The sequence below is a fragment of the Chiroxiphia lanceolata genome, chromosome 3 (assembly GCF_009829145.1).
Source record: "Chiroxiphia lanceolata isolate bChiLan1 chromosome 3, bChiLan1.pri, whole genome shotgun sequence".
Taxonomy (NCBI): domain Eukaryota; kingdom Metazoa; phylum Chordata; class Aves; order Passeriformes; family Pipridae; genus Chiroxiphia; species Chiroxiphia lanceolata.
Window position 1 is genome coordinate 110974183 of NC_045639.1, and position 26981 is coordinate 111001163.

The 26981-nt window shown below is 49.2% G+C and overlaps 1 protein-coding gene across 1 annotated transcript in view; it reads left to right on the top strand.

Moving 5' to 3' along the window:
* Positions 1 to 673: 673 nt before the first annotated feature.
* Positions 674 to 26981, top strand: part of TNFRSF21 (TNF receptor superfamily member 21) — a 34785-nt gene continuing 8477 nt past the window's right edge. The window contains 10 exon segments of the mRNA XM_032683154.1: positions 674 to 789; positions 6430 to 6556; positions 6559 to 6876; positions 6879 to 7055; positions 7058 to 7081; positions 8769 to 9124; positions 9126 to 9245; positions 9247 to 9268; positions 23575 to 23595; positions 23598 to 23839. Of these exon segments, the coding sequence (XP_032539045.1) occupies positions 6436 to 6556; positions 6559 to 6876; positions 6879 to 7055; positions 7058 to 7081; positions 8769 to 9124; positions 9126 to 9245; positions 9247 to 9268; positions 23575 to 23595; positions 23598 to 23839 (1401 nt within the window). The 5' untranslated portion in view covers positions 674 to 789; positions 6430 to 6435.

Below are 26981 nucleotides of genomic sequence, written 5' to 3' on the forward strand. Positions count from 1 at the left end.
GGGCTGTGGGGCGCAGGGCTGTGAGGCTACAGGATGGTTGAGGGCACAGTGGGCTGTCAGGGCACAGGACCGTTTGGGGACATGGGCCGTGGGGGCACAGGATGACAATGGGGACACAGGGGGTTTGGGGTCACAGGGTCTGTGGGGGCACAGGATTGTTTGGGGGTACAGGATGGTTTGAGAGCACAGAACGTTTTGGGGGCACAGGATGGTTTGTGCCCACATGGGCTGTGGGACACAGGGGGTTGAGGGCACCGGGGCTGTGGGGGCACAGGACAGTTCGGTCCCACAGGGGCTGTGGGGGCACAGGACAGTTCGTCCCACAGGGGCTGTGGGGGCACAGGACAGTTCGGTCCCACAGGGGCTGTGGGGGCACAGGACAGTTCGGTCCCACATGGTCTATGAGGGGCACACGATATTTCGGGGCACGCGAGGGCGCCCTCGCTCGCAGCCGCCGCGCGGGCGGGTGACGCCACGGCCGCCGCCCCGCCCCGGCCCCGCCGCGCCGCCCCCACGTGGCGCCGCCCGCCCGGCAGAGCCCGGCGGCCCCGCAGGCAGGTGGGAGCGCGGCGGGCGGCAGGGCCCCCGCCCCGCCCGGCCCCGGCCCCGGCTCGGCCCGGCCCGGCCCGGCCCCCACCATGGGCGCCCGGCCGCCGCCGGCCCCGCGCCCCGCCGCCTGAGGCAGCGCGGCTGCACGGGCAGCGCCTCGCCCGCAGCCCCCCGGCTCCGCCACCATGGGGGCCGCCGAGGCGACCCGGAGCGCCGCCGGGCTCACCGGTTGTCCTCACGGTGAGTGTGTGTGTGTGTGTGCGGGGCTCGGGGGGCTCGGTGCGAGGCTGCGCCGCCCGCGCAGCATCCGCGTGTCCGCGGGGTGGGTGGGGACGTGCTGCAGTGCGGGGGCAGGTGGGCAGGGGATGGGTGTATCAGGGTGTATCTGGGTGTCCTGCGGCCCCCCCTCCCGCCGGGGGGTATGCGGTGCTCCCCTGTGCCTTCCCCGCGGTGTGCTGCCCACCCCAGTCCCGCAGCCCCAGGTCCTGGCAGGGGACGCTGGCTGGGTGGATATTCCCTGCGATATCCATCCTTCTCATCCCCGTGTTAGCGCAGGCGGAGGCATCCTCCATCCAGGGCTGTGCCGCATAGCCAGGGCTGAGCGGATCCTTGTTCGCCCTCTGCCCCGCTCCTGGAGCTCGGCACTGGGCAGGGATCCATCCATCCATCCATCCACCAATCCGTCCCAGCTGCTTTTCTTGCCACCCTTTGGCCAGGCAGCAAAGCTCCCGTAGCGAATGGCAGGCAGCTGCCTCGACTTATCAGGGAAATGTTTTCCGGCAGCTTCATCTCCACATCTACCTTCCCAGGTAGGGCCCTTCCCAGTCAGCGCTTTAGGGCTACATCCCGTCTATTTTGGGGAGAGATGGTAATTCGGTGTGTCAGGCAGACGCCGCAGCTGCTGCGGCTGAGTTGTGTAACCGAGGAGAGCACTTGCTCTTGAACTCAAGGTGGATCTGAGCAAGCTGGCGCTGGCTCGACAGGAATCCGAGTAAACAACAAATATCTGAAGCTGGAAGGGTATTAGCTGGGAAACAGCCTCTGAAGGCAAAGGGTAACTTGGGGCAGCGGCGCAGCAGATAGGTCCGTGCGCGGTGCTGGCCGTGCGCTCCCGAGCGCCGGGTTCCCGCTGGGAGAAGCAAGTGCTCTCTGGAAGATGAGATGCTGATGAGGAGCTTGAGATATGCAGCTCCGGCTAGGATCCTGGAGGTCAGTTGGGAATGAAGGGTGTAGAGGGGAGGGAAAAAGGATGATGTAAAAGATGTTGGGAATAGAATTCTGGAGAATAAAGTGAGACTAAAAGCAAACACATGTATGTACTTGTGTATTCTCACACTTCTGTGTGTGTATGAGCAAATGAGCTGTAAGACAAAATTCCCATTTGCTTGTGAGCTGGCAGGATGCTTCTAGGATTTTCATCCAATATCTTCAGCATTTTGGGCATCTCCTTTTGGCCCAGCAAGGAGTTAATGTCTTCCCAGCCTGAGGGAAGTGTGTTCAAATTCATAGCTGATGGGTCTTATATGGGTGCCGCAAACCCGAATCCTTCTGGCTGCTTTTTTAGGAGTGGTAGCGGTTGCGTGGGGCTGGTGTTGGCCATGGTTTCACTTGCTTGGTGGATTTTTGGGCACCCACCAGCTGCTGCAAGGTGGTTTCCACCATCTCCCCCACTGCCCTCACCTGGAACTTGCACGATGTCACCTTGCTTCAACTTGGGGCTTTTGGAAACCTGGGGGATTTCATCTGTTTGGAGCAAGACCATGGCTGGCGGGGATGCTGGTGAGCTTGGGTCTGCACTGGCTGCAGGGGTGGCTGCTGGGTTTCCTTCATGGGGACCAGATGTTGCAGTGCTGCTGTTCTGGCTCACTCATCTGCCTGCGTTTCGCTCTTGACATCTAGTAAAGGAACTGCTGAGCAGTGAGTCCCGGACTCTGGTTTCGCAAAACCCAACCAGCTGAAATAGCTGGTTGTGTTGCAAGATGCAGAAGAAACTTGCTTTCTCTTCCATACTCTCCTCACAGGCAACTTTTTTTTTTGGTCTGGGTAACTCGATCCTTCTTACTGAGAGAGGGGCAGGAGATGGGCTCCTCCTGTCTGCCAAGTTACTGTAAAACTTCCAGACCAGTTTATTTGCCTTTCTGGGGTTTTTGTATATTTATTTTTTTAATGTTGCAAGAGCTTTCCCGGTGCTGTCGGCAAAGGGTGCAGCTGATCTTCGGGAAGGGTGGTGGGCAGTGCAGCTCATCCCCAACCTGTGCCAAGGCATCACCATGGAGCCAGCTGCTGTTTCTACCAAATTCTGTTGGTTTTGCTTGGAAACCATTCCCAGAGTATCAGTTTAGCACTGTTGGTCCCTGCGCTCTACAGCTCTACTCCTGTTCTTCTCTACTGGGATCAAGTGCCCTGCGTTTAGCTGCCTTTTGTCTTTATTTTACTTTACTTTACTTTATTTTATTTTATTTTTACTTTAGTTTTAGGTTTATTGCTGTGTCCGCGAAGGACTGGTAGCAGGGTGCCACTGTACACAACATAAGGTTACAACAGTCTCGATGTCACAGCATTTTAGGACACAATTTCTGGACAGAAAGTTGATTTACCAGCTTTCTGCTGGTGCTTGACTCACCAGGCAGGTTTGGGTCCTGAGTGAGATGTGTATTCATAGAATCACAGAATGGCTTGGGTGGGATGGGGCCTTAAAGGTCATCTAGTTCCAACCCCCCTACCATGGACACGAATGTAAACCACTAGACCAGGTTGCTCAGGTGTTTGCAGCAGCATCCTCTGTGCAAGTGCCCAGGCAGCTTGTGGACTCCCAAAAGCTGTTTATTGTGCAGGTTGCCATTGGGTCCCCTGCAGCACACAGCTATTGAAAGAGGGTTATGGAGACATGGCACAGAGGTGACCACTGAGGTGGAGTCCTCAAGCTGGGTGGTGGTGAGGTGGAATGTGCCTATGCCAGCTGTGGGTGCTGCTGCCTCAAGGGGATGTTTGCAGCTGAACATGAAGGTCCCCTTGTCTGAGTGTTTTCGCAGTAGTGAGGAGGTGAGAACGGTAGTGCCCCTCAGCCCAGTCTGATTTCCTCATACCATAAACCTTCACGTGTTCAAATAGGTGAAGGTGGCTGGGCAGTGCCTTTGCTCGTGCACTGCAGGGTGTTGGTGCTGAGTTGGGGATGCTCTTTGAGATTGTGGCTGCCCTGTCCCACTTGACCCTTTTGGAAAGGGACTCCTGTCCCTTTTAACCCTTCGTTGTTAAGAGCTGCTCCTGCGTGGGGCACGGGGAGCATCGCTGAACTGCTGAAACCAAATCTGCTGTGTAGTGTTGTCTTGCATCACAGTTTCTCCTGTGGTATTTTGTTACCCTATATACTTCCTTTGGTACTGGAGTAATGAACTGAAATGCAGTGGCTCAGCGGAGCTCGCTTTGTTACTTAGTTGCTTTTTTCACTGGCACTGGTGTTGTCAGCCAGAAAGACAACTGGTGGTGTCTTGTTCTGTGTGCTAGTGGGCAGCCATGAGGGTGACGGAACAAACCAGCAGACACCCCTTTTTGCTGAAGATGTCCTCCTGCTCCTGGCCTTTGCTTGCAGAGATCCAAGGGGTGCGAAACCAAGCAGCTGAATTATTGCAGGGACCAGAAATGTCAGTCTGGAATAAACAGTGGATGCACGAAGCTGTTTAGCCTTCCCCCATTGGAACTTGCTGTTCTCCCTATAGCTTAGAAGTGCATGTGCAGCTGAAGATCTTGGGATGTTCAAAAAATACCAGCACTGCACTGCTTTGCTTGAGATAGGGTTTAAAAAAAGCCCAACCCAAGCCTGGTGCTGTTACAGGCTTTAGTTACCCGGATGAGTGATGGGAAGATGCTGAAGATGGGAAAAACAGGGAGAGCAGGAGGGAACCCGTGGCACATGCTTGTAGCAGGGCTGTCTATGGTTTTCCCGAGGTCTGGCTTGATGCTGAGGAGAAATCAGTGTCTGAGACAGCAGTACACAGCTCACCCCTGATAAGGCGGGAGAGCCACTGCCTGTCCTGCCTCTCCCGACACCCTGTCCCACTGGCACTGGAGGAGGGTGAGTAACACAGGTGACCCCCCACTCCACCTCGACAAGAGGCTGGATTGCTAATTCAGGATGCGTCATGGAGATTACAGGGGAGGGTGGCAGGTTTCCTTAGAGCCAGCTAAGCGCTTTGTTAAATCATGTCTTAGGGGAGGGGAAAAATAAAATGCATCCTGTAAGCATTTGCTGCCTGCCAGGGCAGCCCCGCTTTTTAATTTGACGTGCTGTAATTAGTCTGGCCGCTGCAGGATCCTCGTCAGCTCCTGCGGGCTTGCCTGCTTCTGCCTGCTCTGTAATTGCTGCTTCAGGGGGAGAAAACTAACCTAAATAAAAAAATAAAAATATGAAGTGTTTTGTACAAATCCCAAGCCGTAAATTATTTAGCAGGTGAAACAGGAATGTGCCATGTGTTTCCAGGAAAAGAGGAGACTGCACCAAAAAAATGATGCGGCGCGGCTTGCGGCTCTGCTGCGATGTGCCTTCTGCAGAGTCATGTTGTTGGGAGCCTTTTTTTATTTTTTTTTTCTTCTGAATATATTCTTGTTGGCTGATAGCCCAGAATAGGTAGCAGAGCGGGAGGCGAGGGATTGTATAACACAGCCAAGTGATTTATGTGCTTGACTGTGCAGCTGAACAGCACTAGGGTCTCTGGTCTTTTTACCTTCAGTGTAGGAAAGCATCTTTGAAAAATTCAAGGTAACGCTGACTTGTTCCCTCTCACCCTCTGAACTTATCCTGCAGCTGTTTGAAAATGTTTCCTATTGCTTTGCATGCTGTGTGAGGTTGTGTCAGCCTTTCTTTTGATGTGCCTTTTGTTCTTGGTATCTTATCTGTGCTGCCAATAACTAATGTTAAATCCATGGACCAGAGATATTCTGGGGGAAGCAGAGATCCTTCTTGGTAGATGGGGCTTCTCTTAGGGATGGAGCAGCATCAATGTGAAGGAATTAAGGGAATAAAGCATTAGGATTGGAAGTCAGTAAAGATAAACAGATTATAGCCATCGTATGGCGAAGTCCAGCTGGTTTTATTTCAGTGTCTAAACACTGGCATCCGTTTACCTATGTCTGATGCAATGAGGAGCTGAGTTACAGCACAGCTGTAAAAATAGCACCAGGTTTCTCTCCTCTTGCTAATGCAGCTGGTTTAGAGTGAGTTCAGATGTGGTGGAGGCTCAAAGCAAGAACATCCCTTGTGGTCTCGACCAACCCAAGGCTTGCACTGGGCCATAAAACTTGTGGAAGGGCAGAGGGGCTGAGAAATGGTCAGAAACAGCTGCTAGCCGGATTTTGTCCTGGTTTGCATTACTTAGAAAGGTAACTATTTGAACAAGTGCAGATTAACAAATAGAGGAGGAAAGTTTTACAGGTCAGAGCTTCCACCTATATGTGTGTTTTTTGTCTTTCTCAGCGAGCGCCTGCCTTGTGCTGGAGCCTCTCAGCTTGAAATGCAAAGCTGCTTTGGAATTCTCCTGGGATGCCCAGGTAGCACGTACTGCTGAAACTCAATTAAGCAGTATTTACCACCCTGGCAGGGTTGCAGTGTAAATGATGCTTAGTCTCACTGAGAAGTGTGGTGTCAAGTTTAGGGAATTATAATTGTAACTGGCGATGTGTCGGGAGAGTGTGTGCTGCCACCTCTGCGGGTTCTATTCCACTCCAGCCTCACTGAGGTCCCTCCCTGGGCGTAGTAACTTGTCCATGGTCCTGTGGCTCTGGGACGTGCCTCTGGGAATCCCTTGTGAACCTACAAGGGGTCGCTGGCAGAGAGGGCTCTGGTTGCACGCTGTTGTTGACTGATACCTCCTATTTGTTTTCCAGCTGCTCATGCTCCTTGGCACTGCTGATGGTCAGTCAAAGCTGACCTCTGAGCAGAATGCCATCAGCCTCTCCCCTGGCAAGTACCGCCACCTTGACCGTGCCACCAACGAAGAGCTGACCTGTGACAAAGTCCCGCAGGAACCTACGTGTCTAAGCACTGCACGAAGAGTACCTTAAGAGAGTGCAGCCCTTGTCCAGATGGGACCTTCACCAAGCATGAGAACGGCATAGAGCGGTGCCACCCTTGTAGGAAACCCTGTGAACTGCCAATGATTGAGAAAACTCATTGTACTGCCTTGACTGACCGCGAGTGCACTTGCCTGTCTGGTACGTTTCAGACGAACGATACCTGCGTCCCTTACACGGTGTGCCCGGTCGGCTGGGGCGTCCGCAAGAAAGGAACCGACACGGAAGACGTGAGGTGCAAGCCGTGCCCTCGTGGTACCTTTCTGATGTGCCTTCTAGTGTGATGAAGTGCAAACCATACACTGACTGCTTTGGGAAAAACATGGTGGTCATCAAGCCAGGGACGAAGGAGAGCGACAACGTTTGTGGTTCTCCGGCGTCTCTTCCGAACATGTCTTTGACTTCATCGAGCACCGAAGCGGGTGAGCAGCCCTATGAAGTTCACCAACCGCTGATCTTCCCAAAGGTAACATCCACCACGTAAACATAGATGTGGGTTTGGTTGTGGGATTGTGGTTTCTTGGTCAGGTTGGTTTTAGGCTGTTAAAAACCAATCTGGTCTAAAGCCAGAGTGGTGCTTTTGCTTCTTGGCCAGAAGGCAGCTGCAGAGTATATTGGGTTGCCCTCACTTGTATTAAACCGCATTTAATAACATTTTCAGTGAGACTGCAGTCATGGTCTGATTCCTGGCTGTCCTGCTGTTTGGCTGAAAGGACATCACATTCCCCAGCCTCTTTCCCCATCTCTGTGATGTGCTGGCACAAGCCTTTGTGCAGTTGTGGTGAACCTGAGTTGGGATGCAGCAGGAAAGCCCCTGCTGCAGTCTCCCTGCAGCAGGGAGACGACTCTTCTGATGGATTCATTGCTTTCATGCCTGTGCTTTCCTTGCTGTGTTTTCACTCTGTACTCTGCCAGAGTACAGTTGAATGGGAACCATTGCTGAAACAGCCTTGCAGGAGCCTGGGCTGTCCTGTAACTTTACTTTCTTCAATCTCTAAGATTTCCATAAGTTACCAACAGTGGGGAGTTTCCCATTCTCTTGCTTAATTGGGAGTGGTTCATCATCATAGTCTTTATAATGATGCTTTAGCTGTGGCTGGTTTTGGGGCTGCTGCTGTAGGACCCCACTCAGGTGGTACTCTGCACTCCCTGGGAAGCAGCTTCCCTACAGTGTCTCATATTAAGCATTTTAATTAAAAAGTGCAACTTTTGTAACCTTAACACATGAGCTGGTAAATATAATTGCAGGGAAGTGTTGACACTGGTAGGCTTCCAATGCTTCACCTTTGTTAGGTCTCAAAGTTTACTCTGACATGTTTTATCATTGGGAGAGGACAATGTTTCCTGAACTTTGAAATCAACTGCAGACAATTACGTAAAAGTTAAAGGGTTTTCCCTGTTTGTGTTCTGGTCACAGTGTTTTGGGTAATCAAGTCAGGGGCAAAACCAGATTACAGATGGTTAGACCCACTCTCTGCGTCAGCTGGGATGAGACACGATCTCAACAGATGAGTTTCCAAAATACACTGCGAGTTTATGCCACAAGAGCCCTTCTTCCTCTTATCGCCAGGCTTGGTGGTGCAATGGCTGGGACCTGAGAGCTATTGGTTGATAAGGAAACTCAATAAAGATGGAAGGTAGCTCTTAGGGGGAAGTTTGGTTGCTTCAGAAACCTATTTTGTAGTTGATGCATCTGCAACTGCTTGCAGTGCTGATAAAAAGGTTGTGCATCCTTAACAAAATCCAGTGGAGAGATACTAAGCCTGCAAATTGTTATGTATTTTTGTACTTTTAGCCCCAATATGAAATTTCACAACGCGAACTAAAACTAATTTTGTAAACTTAAGAAAGAAAAATCAACTTGCTCAAAGTTGGGAGTTTTCTGAGAAATGCTGATATGGGACAAACACAGATTAACAACATGCCTATAATAACTCATTTTTTTAATAAGCTGCCACTAGCCTTACACCACCAGTTTTACTTCGAAACTCCCTCTGTAACTGTACCATCTGTTCCCAGAGACAAACTCAACTTCACCTCTACTCCTTCTCGCTGCCTGGCGTTGGGTTTCTGCCTGCTGGCCAAGCAGGGTCTTAGACCTGCCATATCACATCTCGGTGCTGGTGACACTGAACTCTCTTCTCCTTTCGCAGGTCTGAACTCTTCAGTTCCCGATTTTGTCCCCTCTCCAGCGCCGCGCGCGTCCAGCAGCATGGTGGAGCCGGCACGCTACGACAACGAGACCTCGGCCAACGGGACGGACGGTGCTGGCAGGACCCTCATGGGCTCTGGCACCACCAGCCAGGCACAGAGCTACCGGCACAAGCAGACCAGCCAAGCGCTGGAGAAGCAGCCGTCGCTGGAGATGATGGGAGGCGAGAAGTCCAGCGTCCCGTACAGGCCCCCCCGGCGAGGTTCGCAGAACGTCCACCAGCACTTTGACATCAACGAACACTTGCCGTGGATGATCGTCCTCTTCCTGCTGCTGGTCCTGGTGGTGATCGTCGTCCTGCAGCGTCAGGAAGAGCTCAAGGACTCTGAAGAAAGGGCCCAGGCAAGATCCCAGTGCCATTGTGGAAAAAGCTATTATGAAAAAGTCCACCCCCCCCACGCAGAACAGGGAGAAGTGGGATCTATTACTGCAATGGGCACGGTGAGCAGTAGTGACTGGGCTTTGGAGGGGCTGCCCCCACATCCAGTGATGGCTTCTCTAACTTCTGGGGTCTGTAGTGAGGACAAAGCTCATCTAGTGGTTCCTCCATCCTTGGCTCTCCTCCTTCCAGTTCCCATGGTGTGTCCCTGCTCCGGAGGAAGGGTAATGGAGGAATGTCACCTGCTACACTCCACCTCCTGTCCTTCTTCCACCCCATCCTTGGTAGAAGGATGTTGAGTGAAGGCACCTTTTTTTTTCCCCCTTCCACTTTTCTTATGTGTTACACTGTCCTTATTTTCTCGGTGATCAGGGTCTGGTTATCTTTGTGTTGTCCTTTACCTCACCCCATCAGTTTCTGGAAGGCTGAGTCATCCCTTGCCTCTTGGCAGCACTTCAGTTTCAGGTTCTTAGCCCTAATCCCAGCTGCTGGCTTGTGTCCCCAGCCCTTACCCGTGCTGGAGCCAGGAAGGTTGTCCTTAAAGGCCATGTCGGACATGTACAGCTCCACGAGTGCTGTCAGGTCTGCCTGGGCGCTCTTTTAGTAGTGTTTTCTGTTCATTTAGTGGATGATTTGCTGTCAGCTTTCCGATGAGACTTTAAAGATGACAATGTTGTGATCATTAAATTGAAATCAGTGATAAATTAATGGTTGCATGACTGTGAGCACTGAGCAGGGTGCATCGTTTTTCCTCTGCAGAGCTACAATGGCAATTTTGACCCCTCCTTATCCTGTGCAGACAGCACTGACAAGTCCTTACTCTGAGCTGACAGTTGCTCAACCTTAAACATCCGTTCACAGTTAACCTTTAGAAAAGCACATTTAACAAGGGGGGGGCAAACAAAGAATGGAATTGAACAAAGATTGTAAGGTTTAAGAGAGATCAGCCTTGATGAAAGTCATCCTTGAGTGCCTCAAGTACAAAGCAAAGAAGGTTTGAATAGGGCGTCTTTGGTCGTGTACTCTTTTCACCTTCCTGCTGATTAATAGACCTACACTTTGTTGCCTTCATTAATGCATTTATAGAACCAGTAAGGTCTTGTTGGAATTAGTTTTTCTGCCTTCTCTTGTATTTGTGTTGCTTATCAGTTTCCTTTTAAGTCTTTCGAGTTCTTGGGCTGCAGTTTCTTAAGCTTTTTTCCATTTGTGATAATTTTTTACCATCGTGATAACTTTTTCCATAACCCCTGCACTCCATTTCCCTAAAATCTGTGGTACCTGAAGCATGGTCCTTGAGGCTGTGGTGAATGATCTGCAATGGAGTTGCAGGCTTCATTAGACATCCTTATTTGTGGGGTGGTAGCAGAAATACCATGTGTCTTTGGCCATGATTCATTGGCCAAAAGCACGTGGTTATTACTAAACTGTAGTAACTCTTCCCCAAGACCTTAATTACCAGTTGGTTGAATTTCTGACACTTTTCTGTTTTCTGAAGCATCTCGGAGCAGGGTCTACGTTCGTACAGGACAGGGATTGATTGAGAGCAGGGACCAGACCAAGTTGGATGGATGCAGTGGATGCAGTTCTAGATTCTAACCTGGTGTTTCAGAACCTGTGCCAAATGCCTGTGCTGCAGGTGGTCCTTCTGGAAACCTACACATTGAGCTGCCTTTGTTGGCACTGGTGTGTGGTTTGGTCTCCAAGCATGATTCACATTAAAGAAACCATGCAAATAAGAGAAGGTTTATGTGGTGAGCAATGAGACTGTATTTAGGTATAACCCTAAATATTTAGGTTGTAAGCTCACTATCCAGATCTTGTCATCCTTTGGAGGACAGCATCATTCATGGTCATCCTGTGCTTCCCAGGATGAGTTGTTCCAGTCTTCTCTGTCATCCGTTAACAGCTGAATTCAGCTAGTGCATCAATTTTGCAGGATTTCCAGATTGGAAATAATCTGGATTGTAATAGCAAAACCAATCTTAGGTGATAACCAGCCTGGATGGAGTCTGGAGGTGAATAACCCCGTTACTCCCAGTCATTCGTGCAATAGTCACGCTGGTTCCCCCTTGGCACGGGTGGCTTCGTGGACTTCCTCTTGCCAATGTCCTCAGTTGAACTGTGCAATCAGGCAGACAGATGAGTGCAAAACAATTAATGCTTTGTCTTGCTTTTAGTGCAAACTAAATACTGTTACATTAGCTGGAAGGGCCTTGCTCATTAGTTCTTGCTTGGTGGTGGTGCTCTGTCATGTCAGATATGGAAATTATTCTCATTATTCTCCTTTGCGGCAGTGTATAAATCCCTCTTTGCTTTTCCAGTTGGAACGTCTGGCTCTTAAGGCTGTTTACTTGAAAGGAGAGGTGTAGTGCCATAAAGGAATTGACCTTTCATTTAATAACTGGCTGTACAGCTGAGATGACTGCAGAGCTGCCGTGTCATGGCTTAGCTTTCTGCTGCTCCAGCAGCGTTTGTACCAAATCATGCTTCATCCTGAAGCAGCGTTTCAGACAGGGGTGAGTACAGCCAGGGCTAAACTTCAGGCTGTTGCAGAGAGGATATCTTTCCCCTCTGTGCTGCTGTGTAGATCCTCTATGGTAGGAGCGGAGCCAAAGCAAGCCTCCTTAGATGTGAGGACCACAGCTGCTCCCCAGGTGCCAGCCTGCTTTGTGGTTGTAATAGGGGTGTGGAGAGCAAGCAATTAGGTTTTAAATTATGTTCTGTGGCTGGCGGTGAAGCCTCTGGGCTGGGTGCTGACAGTGCACCCACATCCCTATGACCTCCCCACCTGTAAGTTGGCCGCATACCAGCGAGGGGTTGTGGTGTTTATTGCCTGTTTATGTAGCTGTTGCAAACAGTCTCCCCCAACTTTTCCTAGTTTACTGTCTCCTCCTTCCTAATCTTTTCAGTAAACATGTTTAACCTTTGAACAGGAAAGTCCGGATCTGACGTAGGCTCTGGAGCCTCTCCTGGAGGAGCTGTGCTTGGACACCTGCCCTCACACTGGCAACCCCCCGAACCTCCTGTGGCAGCCAGGAGGGCATCCAAGGCCTTGCCTGTTTGGAGCATTTTATTACTGGTTGCTTCAAGGCCATGGGTGCTGAGTAAAGCACAGTCAGGGTGGCAGAAGCACTGCTCTGTGCTGGAGCAAAGACATCTCACTGTGCTTGGGCTCCTTACCAAAAGAGGAGGATTTCAGGGTGGAATTAGGGACTGAAGGCACTGATTCCTGAATTGTTTAAATAATTGAGAATAAGTTTGCTATCCTGGTCAGCAGTTGTTGTCACTGGGTGTTTCACGTGACCTCATCTCCCCGTGAGCTGGGTATCTGTGCCCCATCCTCTTTCTGGCATAATACATGCCTTAAATAACAGCCCAAATATAAAAATAGAAGTAGCTTGGGATGCTGGTGTTAAAACTAGACACATGTCCTTAACATGGATATGTTCCAGCCAAGGCAGCAAATGCCAGTGATTCTCACTGGATTAAATGGTTCAGAGGTCTGGGAAGAGCTTGCAATGACTAGTGGCCTGAGTTAGCAGCCAGCCTACCTCCACATCTGTCCTTGTGTCCACCCACACAACAGGGGCTCTTCCCAGAGCCCTGAAGTCTCGTCTACATGGAATTGAGAAGGTAAGGAATGCCAGCAGTGCAGCTGTGGTTGGAGAAGCTGGACCTCTTCCTGCTTCAGCTGGCTCTTACTTTGCAGCCCTGCTGATGGGAATCCAAAGGAGAAAAACAGTTTGCCAGAGATTTCCCAAGAAAATTATCCACTCGGTGCCTGAGTGATGTGGGTATTGGGATGATAGGGCTTGTAGGACTTCTATTTTTAGAGAAGATCAAGAGCAGCCTACACACTGGACTTCTTGTAAACAATCCCTTTATTTTAGCAAATACCTATTTCCTTTCTTCAGATGTTTCAGAGGCAAGGAATTGAGCTTGGCAGAAACCTTTCAATAAAAACTGAGAATTGAAGCCTGTCTCTCAAATGTCATGGCAATGCCAAATTTGCCATCACCTCTATGCCAAACATGAAGATGGGCTTGAACTTCTTGCAGAATCTGCTGATAGTGCTACCTTGGACATTCACACATTTAGTAGCAGGCGATGAAACACAAAGGCTGTAAAATGTTAGAGTAAAACCTGTGTATAGAAGCAGCTGCCTGAATTGATATGCCAAGAGGCAAGAAGAAAGTTTGGTGATTTTGTTTTTTTGGAGTCAAAAGACCAAAGAAACAGATCTTGGCAGCACTGGCCTGGCATGAGATGCCACTTCCCTTTTATTTTTCTTCAAGTCTTGTAATTGCACATTATTGCAGTGTGGTGAGAGCAAGGCCAGGGAAGCCTCTGGTTAAATAATCAGAGAAATTAAGTGTTCTGCAAAAGCTGTTTGAAGCTGTGATGGAGCTGAGGCTTGACTGCAGGTTGAAGTTCTGTGCTGATAATGGCTCAAGATCAAAGTGGGGAGTTGAGGAATAGTCCCTGGCTTGCATGTTGGTTGCTGAGGGACCAGGGCTAGCTTGAGCTTGGTCTGGTCCCAAAGAAGACATTGAGGATGTTAAAGAGACCACACCCTTAATGTGAGCCACTTGGTGTAATGGTTTGTTTGGTAGATGTCGTTTACCCTGTCATCAGCTCCTGAACAGGTCTCATCTTGGTGCAGGAGCTGCTGGGGAAAACACACCCCTGGAGACTATCTCTTCCATCTGCAGAGCACTGGGAGGAGTGATGGGGATAAAAGCTTCACCAGCCTCAAACTGTGGTGGCCTCGAGCTTTTGTGCCCAGACCACAGGTAGGGCAGAGATGGATGGCCACAGCATCTCAGGAGGGCAGGTGTGCCCATGCTGCTGACATAATTGGGTAGTTGCAGTTACGCCTGGAGAGGAGCAGCCCTGGGCTTGTGTGCAACCCCTGATATGACTCTGGCAGGCAGAGCATGAGATGAGGGATTAATGTCTGTCTACCTGCCAAAACGGAGAGGCAGAAGGTGGGTGTGTTTTGTTTTTGTTTCCAAAGCAGTCTCTCCTCTGGCATCTGCAGCTTGATGATCTGCAGATGACTCCTGGTCCTCTGATGACAGCCTGTCCGCCTCCGCAGAGTGAGACCCAGGCAGAAAGGGAGCTAGTTAAATTGGAAGAGGCGGGTATGTGCCGGGCACCACAATGAATATGGATGCTTAGAACAGGACTGCTTCCTCACTGGAGCTTGTTTCTGCATTTTGTGCTATGTTTGCCTCCAACATGGGCACAATGCTCTGCTTTGGGTGGGTGTGAGCAACTCTGCATCTGCAGCACAAACCTCTGCAATAGGAGCGTTGGGCTGACATCTGATGAGATCAGAACACCATCTTCCATGAACTGCCCACTTAAACATTGTTCAGGTTTGCCCAAAAATCATCTTTGTCCTTTTGGGAAGCTCTGTATTTTCCAGAGGGCATATGCAAGAGCTGACCAGGACTTCTTGGTGAAAGGGAGCCTTGGAAAATGCAAACGTGAGAGGCTGCTGTTCTGCTTAGAGAGGAGGAAACCTAATAATGTACAGGTTTATCATCTCTGTTCCCCGACCTTACTGCATTAGCACCAAAGACTGGTGCTTGATCACTTTTAATGTGTGTTACTACACGAGCCATCTATCCACAGCATGAGCAGGTGTGTGTGAGTTGGAACATTTGCTCCCAAGTCTGCTTCAGAATAGAAAAGAAAAAAACAATTACCCCATGGCCAAAATTCCTGGGTGGGCCCTGTATTAATTTAATGAGGGATTGGGATTTGTGCCTGCCCCATTAAGGTGTAGGGCCGAGTGTCAGAAGCAGGGCAGCTCTGCAGGAGAGGAGGATTGTCCTTGGAGAAAAACAGTCCAAGCCCAGTGTGGGTTTTTTTGCCAAAAACCCGACACCAGTTTCTGCGCCGGTAGGGCTGTGATTTCGCACTTCAGTAAGGCTCTCACACATCACTCCTCGAATAACAAGGCAGATTTTTTTTTTTAACTTGCTCTCTAAGACTGGGGGGAAAAAAATGCGGGAGGTGAATTTAATCCTTGGGTTGGCATCGTGGGTGTCTGGATATTTATAAGGCTCTGGCCGCGGCAGTGTGTGTGCTCAGGGTTACCAGCTGTCCAGAGGGTTATAATGAAGATTAACTCTGTGAAAGCTGTTTAAAATGTAATAATTACATAAAATACTATGCTGGCCATTCCCATGCAAACTGGAAGGAAGGAGCAAGTCCACTCTGCAGGTCCCCATTGTAGCATCCCATGGTAGTGGGCAGGAGCTTGCGTGGGTCCTGGGAGGGTTGGACCATGGTGCTGTTACAGAGGTGACTTCCACTTAACATGTGTTGCGAAGGAAAGTCTTGTCTCTTGCTGACCTTCAAGTTCCCAGGTCAGAAGCATGTTCCTAACTGCATGTGGCTGATTGCAGACCTTTCTCCACTGCTTGGTTTGGTTATTTTCCACAGAGCATGTGGAAAGTGTTGTTAAGGAGTCCTTTCCTGCCTTGCAAGATTTTTGGTTTTGTCTTTAAAAAAAAAAAACACAAACAAGCAACAAAACAAGTCCAAACTAAGGATTTAGTGGTTTGTTGCCCAAACAGCACTTGCTGAGGATGTGAATCACTGGCTTCTGGGAGGATAGCAGCACTGTCCTCCCTGGTTGTGAAAACTACCAGATCGTTAACAAGTCTTTGTGAGTGTGTCCTTTCTTCCTGTCTGACAAAGGCTCTTGTTGGAATCATGGAAATGTTTAGGTTGGAAGGGACCTTAAAGATCATATAGTTCCAACACCCCTGCCATGGGCAGGGGACACCTTCCACTAGACCAGGTTGCTCAGAGCCCCATTCAGCCTGACCTTGAACACTTCCAGGGATGGGGCAGCCACAGCTTTTCTGGGCAGCCTATGCCAGTGAATTTCTTCCTAATATCTAATCTAAACCTGCTCTCTGTCAGTTTAAAGCCGTTTGTCTTGTCATATCACTCCATGCCCTCATCAGCAGTCCTTTGCAGCTCTGTTGTAGCCCTTTAGGTACTGGAAGGTGCTGCAAAGTCACCCTGGAGCTTTCTATTCTCTGGCTAAACAACCCCAACTCTCTCCTCCTGTCTTCTTAGGGCAATTGCTCCAGCTCTCAGACCATTTTTGTGGCCACCTCTGGACCTGATGTAACAGCTCCACATCCTTCTTGTGCTGGGGACCCTAGGGCTGGATGATGGGATCTCATGAGTGTGGAACAGAGGGAGAAAATCACCTCTCTCAACCTGCTTGTCGTGCTACTTCTTATGAAACCCAGAACATGGTTGGCTTTCTGGTGGGCAAGCGCACATGGCCAGCTCATGGTCAATTTTTCATCCACCAACCCCCCCAAGTCCTTGGCAGGGCTGCTCTCAATCCCTTCCTCCTCCAGCCTGTGCCGATACTGGCAGTTGCCCTGACCCAGGTGCAGGACTTTTCCACATCTTCCAGACCTCATTTAGGACCTGAAATATATTTGGAGGGCAGGGGGAGGAGTTTGAGTTTCCAGTAACGTCCCTTTTTGGCAGCAGTGAATTGGTGAAATTTTTGTATTTTGGAAAAGTATTTGTGCTGGAATTGGGATTTCTAAGTCCTGGTTTGGCTGAGCTGTGGTATCTTGTCACGTGGAGTGTGGATGTGCCGCATCCTGGCTCGCTTGTACATGCAGGCTCTCAGTGTGTGCTCAGAGGTAAAATAGGCTGCTCTGGCTGTGCTTCACATGAGTCAGGAGGATATTTGGGGGAGGGAGGTGGGCTGAGCTCAGGAGCAGAGCTGGTTTGCAGTGATTGGAGCTTTTATCTGAATGTAGGGGAGGGTTTGGGCTGCATCACCGAGGTTTTTCTGTCTGACTTGTGTGTGCCCTTGGGCTGTGCACTCTGTCTGTGATGCCTCATCCAGACAGCCTGTCACAGGTCAGGATTTGTCACTGCATGTGGTGCACAGACTAATATCGCCCATCTCTGGAATACCTGTGTCAGTATGTAGGTGGTGGAAGCTCCAGGTGCTCCAGCTCAGATTTCTACTGGATGGTAGGGGTCAGTTCACCCCCTAGATGTTGTGGGTGAAGTGGTGGGACCTGTCCCTGATGATGAAGGGCTGGAGCATGAAGCCTCCTGAAATCCAGCCTTCCTGAAACTTCATGAAGCTATCTCTGGAACCCTGGGCAGATGAGCTGCTCACTTGATGAGACTGTGTGTGCCACGGGTCCTGGACAATCTCCTGAGCTTTCCTTTCTAGCTGTATAAGACCCCTTATAAGACTTGAACTGATGTTGAGTTAAACGTTTTCTCTGTGCTGTGTCCCTTCATTCTTCATTATTAATGGGAGGAGAGAACACATGGCTTTGGAGGGCTCTGAGTATGAGATTTCCCTTGAAGGTGGCATTTTCTTAAGGAGCACTCTTCTGAAAAACACCAGTTATATTTGGCTTGAGTTCTGAAAATGAAAACAATGATGTCTTTTTGTTCATGAGAGGAAGGAACTGCAGCTCCTCTGTGGCCAAGCTGTGGTTAGACCTCACTGTATCTGCTGCCAGGTGCTGGGGTGTAGCCTTGGCGGGGTGGCTCTTCCGCTGCTCTTGAGTTTGCTTAAAGATGTGAAAAAATAATGGCAGAGAAGAGGAATGGCCCCTTGCAGGTACTGTACGTCAGCGTGCCAGCACTGCCGGTCACGGCCCCGCGCCACACTGGCTTCTTGCCCTGCTAGAGGCCAAATGATGCTGAAGAATTGGATCTGTGTCCAACCTGTAAATAGCAGGATTACGGGAGACCAGTGAGGCTGTCCAGAACAAGCCTTTAAAGCCCAGCCAAGTCTTATGTGCGTGTTTGATGACCACCTGGTGACGTGGAAGGAGTCTGACTGCTCTGACTACATCAAAGTGTGCTGCAGTGAGGCAGGACACATCTGAGGGAGCTGGAAATGGGTGGGAAAATCTGAACCAGATACAAATAAGCAAATGGAGGTCAACTTAAGTAAACTGAAATGGTGTTTATGGGGAAGAGAAGGCAGAGGTGAGCAGTGTCCAGAGATAGGCAGTGGAGCGGTGAAGGGGCTGGAGTGCAAGTCTGATGAGGAGCAGCTGAGGGAGCTGGAGGTGTTTAGCCTGAAGAAAAGGAGGCTCAAGGGGGACTTTATCACTCTCTATGACTACCCGAAAGGAGGCTGTAGAGAGGTGGGGGTCGATCTCTCTGCACTGCCTCTTCAGAAAGATCCTCCCTTCAGCTCAGCGTCTTTGCAGATGAGCTGAGTGTGGTTCAGCAGTGCTGTTTGCTTGTGCCACTCTGGAAGCATTTTTCCATTTCCAGACTTGTCTCCATTTCTCCCAGTGTGCCCTGGCTGTAGATGGGCCTGGTTGTGCCCACGTTACCATGTGTGTGCATCCACCCATGGGCTTTACACTTGCCTATGCACAACATGTTGGCCTTGTCCTGGCTTGAAGTGGAGCTGATCATTGCTCTGGGGTTATCACTACCTTAAAATAGTAGGTGGCTACAGGGAGTAGCCCATCGCAGCATTTAGAGACTTGCAATGTTAAGGTAATGGCAATTGAAATGCCACCTGCCAGATACCTAAGACACACATGAATGTCCGGATCGTTCAGATTGTTGCCTGATCTGGACTGGCCATGGAAAACACAGCTCAGCTGGATTCAGATGTGGGGGTTCATTTGTGTTCCATGTCTGAGGCAACCAAAGCTGAGTCATCAATGGTGATGGTTCCTGATGGTGATAATGTAGAGGGTGGTGGTATCTCCTGCATTTGCAGCAGGATGGTGACAGCTCTCCCAGGCTGTCCTTACAGCCTGTGATAAAGAAGGAAGACACTCAGGCTGTTGCAAGCTCAGAGCAGCTTTAGCTTTAGCATCAACGTGGCTGTTACCAGCCTTGTGTGGGAAGTGTGAAATGAGTGGGTTAAAGCACCATCTCTGCTGAACTTGGCCATTTTACTGGGATTGCTGGGGTCTGGAGGGCTTTGAGCATCATCTCCATCCTCAGGGTGCAGATGAGTGTGCTTGGAGAAGGTTCTCATGGTTCAGGGACTGGGGAGGACCCAGGACCTAAGATGGAGCTGGGATTTTTGCTCCCACACATTTTGGGAGGCACCTTCCCATCATGATAGGATGCTCTGCCACTATTAATGCTCTGCACTGTGTAACCTCGTAGGACTTCTGGAATATGGAAATAGTAGGATGGTAAGCTTATTACATGCATTACCATTTTATTTTGTTGGAGCAGTAAATACTTGGCAGCGTACAGCCACAACTTGTCATGTAATGGTTTTAATCTTATTTTTCAAGAACAGAGGGAGCAGTGTTTTTCTTACTGACTGGAGCCAAATCTGTGCTCATGTCTGTGTCTCTTCCATATCTCTCTGGGTTTTGTTTGCACAATATTGTAGTGGATGTAGCGAACATATGGGGCTTAAATTTATTTAATAGTCGCAAGGAAATGAGTTTAAGGTTCTTACAGTATTAAGGTAGGCATTTCCAAATTCATTTTTAATAGAACATTTGTTCTTCAAGAGTATTACGCGCCATTAAGTCCTCTGCTGCCTGGTGGTGTTCTTGTGCCCTGGGATGTTATTGCCAAGGGATATAAACAGGTTTATGGGCCCAGTTTATTGAACGGTGAGATTAAATATACTAAAACTTGCAAATGTCAGTAGGAGCATGAGCGCTTGTCATAAATCCTGTGTGAGAACATTAGGACATAAATGTCATGTCGCTGCATAAAACCAGCGCAAATCAAGTTGCGAGCAGCTGAAAACTTTTCCACCAGTACAGGCAGCTGTAAACACTGGGATTTATCAGCATTAAATTACATAGATAGGAGCAGGTAGTACATGGGTTTTTCTTTTTCTGGGCGGATTAGGTGTGCCATGCATGGATAATAACCAGCAAATTATGTTATGATACTTCTGTATGACTGACGTGCATGGAGTGGGTGTGGGCAAAGCCCCACCCAGCTATGACGTGTTGTCTTGCTGTGCAGGGCAAGGTGCTTGGCAGGGGGACCCAATGCTGCTCATTTTATGCTGTGTGTCCATAAAAAAATGGGCAGCATTATCTCTATCCATATACCTATATATATGCCACTCAACTCAGCAAGAATAAAATCTGAATACAAGAGTAAAAGAAGCTCTGCAAGATTTATACAGGGAGATAATGACTTATGCACTATATATATCTCTTAAGTGCATAAATCATTATCTCTCTATAGATAGACATATATAATAGGTGGTGTCAAACCTGCTCGTCCCTCTTTGCATTGCTTTTTTTTTATACCTTGGTGCACAAGCCTTGCAGAGCTTTTCCTGCCCTTGTATTCAGGGGGTTTTTAGGGTTTTTTTTATCCCTGGATTGAGTGATAAAATCAAGTGGCAGCTGCGTAAACCTGGCATTTTGCTGCTCTTATGCCAAAAGCAGTTGGATTTGCTGGTTTAAAGGACCTGACTCCAAGTCTAAGTTGTCTTTGGGCTTCTTACTGACCAGGGTATGTGATATGGGAAGGCTAAGGGGCTTGGCAGCCAGCATGGTTTGGGCTGTCTGTCCTTCCTGCACAGGACCAACAGCCAACATGGATGTCAGGTCATCAACTGGATGAGAATTTGGGATTTGCCTGAAGCACACAGGCAACCTGTGTCCCTTGAACTGAAGACCACTGGGTCTTCATCTGGGAAGCGTTATCAAGACCAGGCTTAATTCCTGCTACACTCTTGTAATGTGATGGGCAACAGCATCTAATGATCTGAGACACATCAATACCCCATCATAAATCTCAACAGCGGGTCTGCAGCCTTTTCTTCCATGGTTAAACCCAAGTCTTCAGGTTGGTTTGGGTTTTTTTTGGGTGGGCTGCATCCCCCATGCTGGGCTGGCAAGCTGAGCTTTTCTGGTAGGAGAAACTTTGACTCTTACAACCCATGTGAGAGTAGTACATGCATGTGACTATAAACAGCTCAGGAGGGAAGTGTGGTTGTGGTGGGAGGAGGGTGGGGAAGTACAAAATGTGGTTTGTACTTTGTGTTTCTTGGTGTTTCTGATTTAGAGCAGGTTGAATGCACTGGCTGTGAATGCACCAAGCAATGTGGGCTCATGGCTGTGTTTCTAGTTTGGAAGTGAAACTAAAGTCTATATATAGCAGGTCTTGATAAGCTTCCCTTAAGTGAGAAGAAGTTGGTCAAAATATCATGAAGCTGTATCGGTTTTGTATATGTATTTTTTTATATAAGCATATATACACATATATGTAAAATAGCTGTATCATAGATTAGAATATATAAAAGTATGTGTAATATATATATAAATATATCAGGCTGAATAGATCTTTTATATAGGGGTGTGTATCTTGTATTGGGTTTGCTTGGCAAGGGTTTGGTAGCAGGGGGCTGCAGGGGTGGGTTCGGTGAGAAGCTGCCAGAAGCTTCCCACATGTCTGACAGAGCCAATGCCTGGCAGCTCCAAGAGGAACCACCACTGTCCAAGGCTGAGCCCATCAGGGATAATGATAGTGCCTCTGGGATAACAGATTTAAGAGAGGGGCAAAAAAGCCAGTAACTTCAGCCAATAGAAAAAGGAGGGAGAATATGTGAGAGCAACAACTGTGCAGAGACCAAGGTCAGTAAAGAAGGAGAAGGAGTGGGAACCCCACACCTAGAGCAGGTTTACTGGCAGGACTTGTGACCTGTGGAAGGGACCCACGCTGGGAACAGGGAAGGAGTGTGAGGATTCCTCCTCCTGAGAAGAAAAGAGCTGCAGAGACACTGTGATGAACTGACTGCAGCTCCCCTCCCCATCCCCCTGTGCTGCTGAGGGGAGGAAGGAGACAGTTCAGGAGTGAAGTTGAGCCTGGGAAAAAGGGAGGGGTGAGTGGGAAGTGATTTAGTTTTTATTTCTCATTACCCTACTCTTGTTCGTTTGGTAATAAGTAAAACTAATTTCCCCAAGCCGAGTCTGTTTTGCCAGTGACAGTCTCTGGTGAGGGATCTTTCCCTGCCCTTATCTCAACCCACAAGCCTTTTGTTATATTTTCTGTACCCTGTCCAGCTGAGGAGGGCAGGAATAGAGTGGCTTTGGTGGGCACCTGGTGTCCAGCTAGGGTCAACCCACCGCATATCAGTACATATATGTTTATATATAAAAAGGAGATAGCAATATATCTATATAGGCTGTATAGGGTTTTTTTGTTTGGTTGTTGGTTGGTTGGTTTGGTTTGGTTTGGTTGGGGGTTTTTTGGTGGTTTTTTGTTTTGGGGTTTTTTTTAATCTATTTGGCTATATCAGAGCTGTGACCTGGAGCTGGGAGGTTTGGTCTAAACAGCATTAGAAATTGTTAGATTTTAGACCAGATGGAAAGACCATGGCTATGATATTCTTCTGTAAGCAGCTGTTTTTGCTGACACAGCTGTTGTGCCTGCAGAGGGAAAGAGAAGTGCTCCCTGTAGTGATGGGGCATGCTGGCTCGCTCACTTGGAAACCTGAGGTGTGCTTATCTCTCTGGAAAAAGTGAGTTGCTCTTTGCAGCTCACCTGTGCTGACCCTTCGTGTGGTTGTTGGAAAAAAAGGTGTTGCTCAGCTTGATAAAACAGGATTCATTAGTTGTTATGAAGGATATATGGCTTTACACGAAGGTGTAACTCCTGACCTCTAGTAGACTCAAGGATAAGTGTGTTGTTTGTATTGCTCCCTAACCTTCATGGAGAAAACCCTCACCGTCTCAAACCAGCATGTGTCAAGGGCTTTTCTGAGGGAAACTCCGTCTTTTTGCTCTCCCTAGAGCAAAATTCCTACCAGATCTTCCATTCACCCAGTGTTTACCTGGTGCAGTGTCACCCACCCCATAACTGAGTCATCCCACCGGTCCGCACTGGAAATGGCTCTAAATGCGATCATAGCTGCTGTAGGTGCTCTGTTATGGAAATACAGATCTTTATAGAGGTGCTTTGGTGACTCACCTCTTAATCCAGCTCCTGTTCAAAGCAGTGGCTTCGATGCAGGCAGGCGTGTGGATGAGCACGTGGCCCTCTGCCCTGCTCCTCCAGCCGTGCACTGGCCAAGTACCAGGGGTCTTCCTGTGCCGAAGAGTGCAGGAAACTTCACAGATAAATTATGTGATTGATTTTAGAGCACGTTGGGGCATCTGGCGGGTCTGTCACCCTTTATGTGCATAGGCAGCTGTTGAGCATGCTATGGGTGGTGCTTCTCTGCAGCCTGGACTCTGAAAAGTCTTAAAATAATAATAACAACAACAACAAAATCTCAAAGACCAAGCCAAGGAAAGCAAAGCATGGCTATTTGGGGGATGAGAGAAGCTTTGCTAAAGCCTGCAGAGCCCTGTGCCTCACCTGTAGCTTCTCTGCCCCCCCGCAGGCATCGACATCCTGAAGCTGGTGGCGCCCAGGTGGGGAGCCAGTGGAAGGACATCTACCAGTTCCTGTGCAACGCCAGCGAGCGGGAGGTGGCGGCTTTCTCCAACGGCTACGCGGCCGACCACGAGCGTGCCTACGCTGCCCTGCAGCACTGGACCATCCGTGGGCCCGAGGCCAGCCTGGCCCAGCTCATCAGTGCGCTCCGCCAGCACCGCCGCAACGATGTCGTGGAGAAGATCCGCGGCCTGATGGAGGACACCACGCCGGTAACGACGGGCTGGGCTCCGCGTGGCTTGGAGAGCTTGTGGAGGCAGGGCACCCAGCTGTGGCCTGGAGCTTAGCTAAGAGCTTCGCTGGGCTCCATCTCTCCACAGAGCTCCTCAGGGGCTTATTTTAAGTTGTACATTGCTGTTGAGCAAAGTTTTGCCAAAGTTTGCTCAAATCTTAGTCAAAGTTTTGATGAGCTCTTAAGTCCCACGTGTTGTGCTTTGCACATTATCCTTGAAGATCACCAGGAGGACCTAGTACCTGAGCCCTTGTGTCAGGGACATGGAGGAAAAAGCATCCCCCTTTAAATTTGCTCTTAAATGCTGTAATTAAATGCCATGGATTTTGTGAGAAGGGCCAAGTATCTTTAGTACTAAATGATGCTTCCTCCAAGATGGTGACCAGTAGCACTGGGGAGGTCCGTGCAGTCCTCCAGAGTGTTGCTCTTGGCAGCCCTGGCCTTAAAACAACCTGTCCCATATTTTGGGAAAATAAATAATTCCTGCCGAATATCAGTAGGTTCTCAGCTGGGTGTAAGTTACTGGAAGGTGCCTCAGTGACCTTTGCAGTTTATTTTGGCCACGGCTGCTTTACTTGTTTCGTTTTTTTGGCTCTAGTAACTCAGTGGTCTGGAAGCATTTGTAAAGGGGATGGATGGGGCTTTTTCTGAATGTGGAAGCCAATGGGACAGCACAGGGATGGAAGTGGCGGAGGTTGAGGGAGGGGTCTTCTCCCTAAACTGGTTGCCGAAACATTTCCTGTTGCCTCAGCAGTGACCCAGACCCAAATGGGAGCAGGTGGGTGCCTACTGACCTCTCTGGGCACTTGGTGGGGGCCTGGCAAGGTGGACCTTGACAGATAGTAAAGCTTATGGGGCATAGCATTTGTTAGGGCAGGGGATTCCCAAATCCTGATTTGACCATCGCAGACTTCACCCTTTAAGAGAGACTGTGGTCCCTTCACTGTCTTGCATATCTTAAATTACTTCACTCAGAGTATGAAATGTCTTGATCCCTTGTAACCATTGTGTGAAATCACAGGGTTTGAGGCATTGGCAGAAGCCCTGGGCTTGTGTTTTTGAGAGACCCTGAGTCAGGTCTGTGCCGAGCATCACCCTGCGTGCCCTGCCCAGGTCTTGGATAGGTTCCCTTTGCCAGCTGCCCCAAGTCTCCTACTCCCATTCAATTACTGTTTTTTATCTTCCAGCTCCTGGTAACTAAGCAGCACGTGGTTCTCTCATTGATGGCAAAAAGTGAAATTAAAAGACCAAGACAAAACTATGGTTAAGGAGAGGAGGGAGGCAGAGAAAATTGTCATTTTGCATATGTGAATTAAAGTTTCTGGTATGTGCAGTGTCTCAGATGGATACCTTGTTCTCTTGCTCTCCTGGAGTAGGTAGTAACCTCTGTCCTCCTAGTTACTGCTTTGACTTTGAATTCTATGGCAAAGTGCTGGGCAAGGACATCAGATAAAACCTGGGGCTTGTTCATCAGAATGATGCCTAATTAACAGACTTGGGCTGTGCAATGCTAAACGCTTCTGAGCTTTGTGCTCTTTTAGCCAAGATCATCAGGTTGTGCTTATCAAATAGCACGAAAATGCAGGTGGTAGCTCCAGGAGCAGGGTTTATTGTGTGACTTGTTGGGATGGCGGACTCCTGCTGATGGAGTAACCACAGGCTGTGCCCATAACTCTAAAAATACATCAAGCGGATGCTCCAGAGAATGAGCAAACCCAATTCCCATGGATAACTGTACACAACTGGACTTCCCAACCACCTTTTCTGTGTCTCTTTGTTTTTCAAAAGAGTGTGGTGGTGTATTCTCCAGTGTCCAGCAGCACCTGGACCGTGGTGGTTCCCCATCAGTTTCACTTGTTTTTCTAGAAATGGTTAAAATTGGGTTGTTGATCTTTTGAGAAGGTGGCTCAAGTGGATCCACATGAGAAATTTGGCTTGTTTCAGCAAAGGAGTTGTTTTTAACAAATTCACCCCAAGCTGGCACATCCTCTTTCCCATGCATCTGATTGGGGTTTTTCAGATGAGTGTCCCTCATGATCAACCTTAGGAGTTGGCCATCCCCTGCCCTGGAGATCCTGAAGCTGTGTGTGGGATGTCAAAGCCTGAAAGCACCCAGGGGTGCACATTCAGCACAGCAGCACATTGTGTTTCTGCAAGGTGTTACCTGCTGTAACCTGTCTGCCTCCTCTTCCTGAGTTGGCTCCTGCACTGTTGATGTGGGTGGTGATAGAATGGCTCTGGGTGGGATGCAGGAAGCCTGTGGGAAGCAGCTTGTGCATGGGAGACAATCCCTGGAGAATTGTGCTGATGGTTGATCTGCATCGCAGCAGTCCAGGGAGCCGAGAGATCACTGCCAGGAGTAGGCAGGGAGGTTGATCTTTGGTTTTGTTTTTTTTTTTAATCTGCTGGTTGGAAGGTCTTTAATTAGAGCTAATTGAGGTTTGACTCAGGCTGATTTGTCTGTCGAAATGCAGACAAATTGATGGCAGTTTTTTCTCCACACCAAACTGGTTTGATCCAAAGGACTGAGTTGCCCTGTTGGTGGCTGGCATGGGCCCCTCCAGCCCTGCAGAAGCAGTCTTGCAAAAAAACCCCGAAACAACAACAAAGAAGGTTGTGAATATCCCATCTCTGGAAATGTTCGAGGCCAGGTTGGACACGGCTTGGAGCAACCTTGTCTAGTGGAAGGTGTCCCTGCCCATGGGAGCGACATGAGCTTTAAGGTGCCTTGCAACCCAAACCATTCTGTGATTCTGAGTAACAGCATGATGCCCTTGGGGTGACCTGAGCCAGCTGCAAGTCTCTTAATGCATGCTGGTGTGTCCTACATGAGCCCAGGAGGGATGGATGCATGGGTGACTGTGCTGTGTGTGATGCCTTTGGCCCTGCCCAGCATCCCTGGGTGCAAAAGAGTTTCCCCATCTTCCCCCGATGCTGTGTCATAAGAAAGCACCAACACCCCCAACTCACAGGTAAAAATTGTGTTGTTGAATAATGTAGTTCTCAGGTGGCAAATCAATACCCTAAACGCATCCAGCCTCCCTTCACCGGCCCATCCCACCCGCTATCGCATCCTTGTCCTAAATCCTTTATCTGGTGTCTGGCTTCGCCTTGTAAAACCT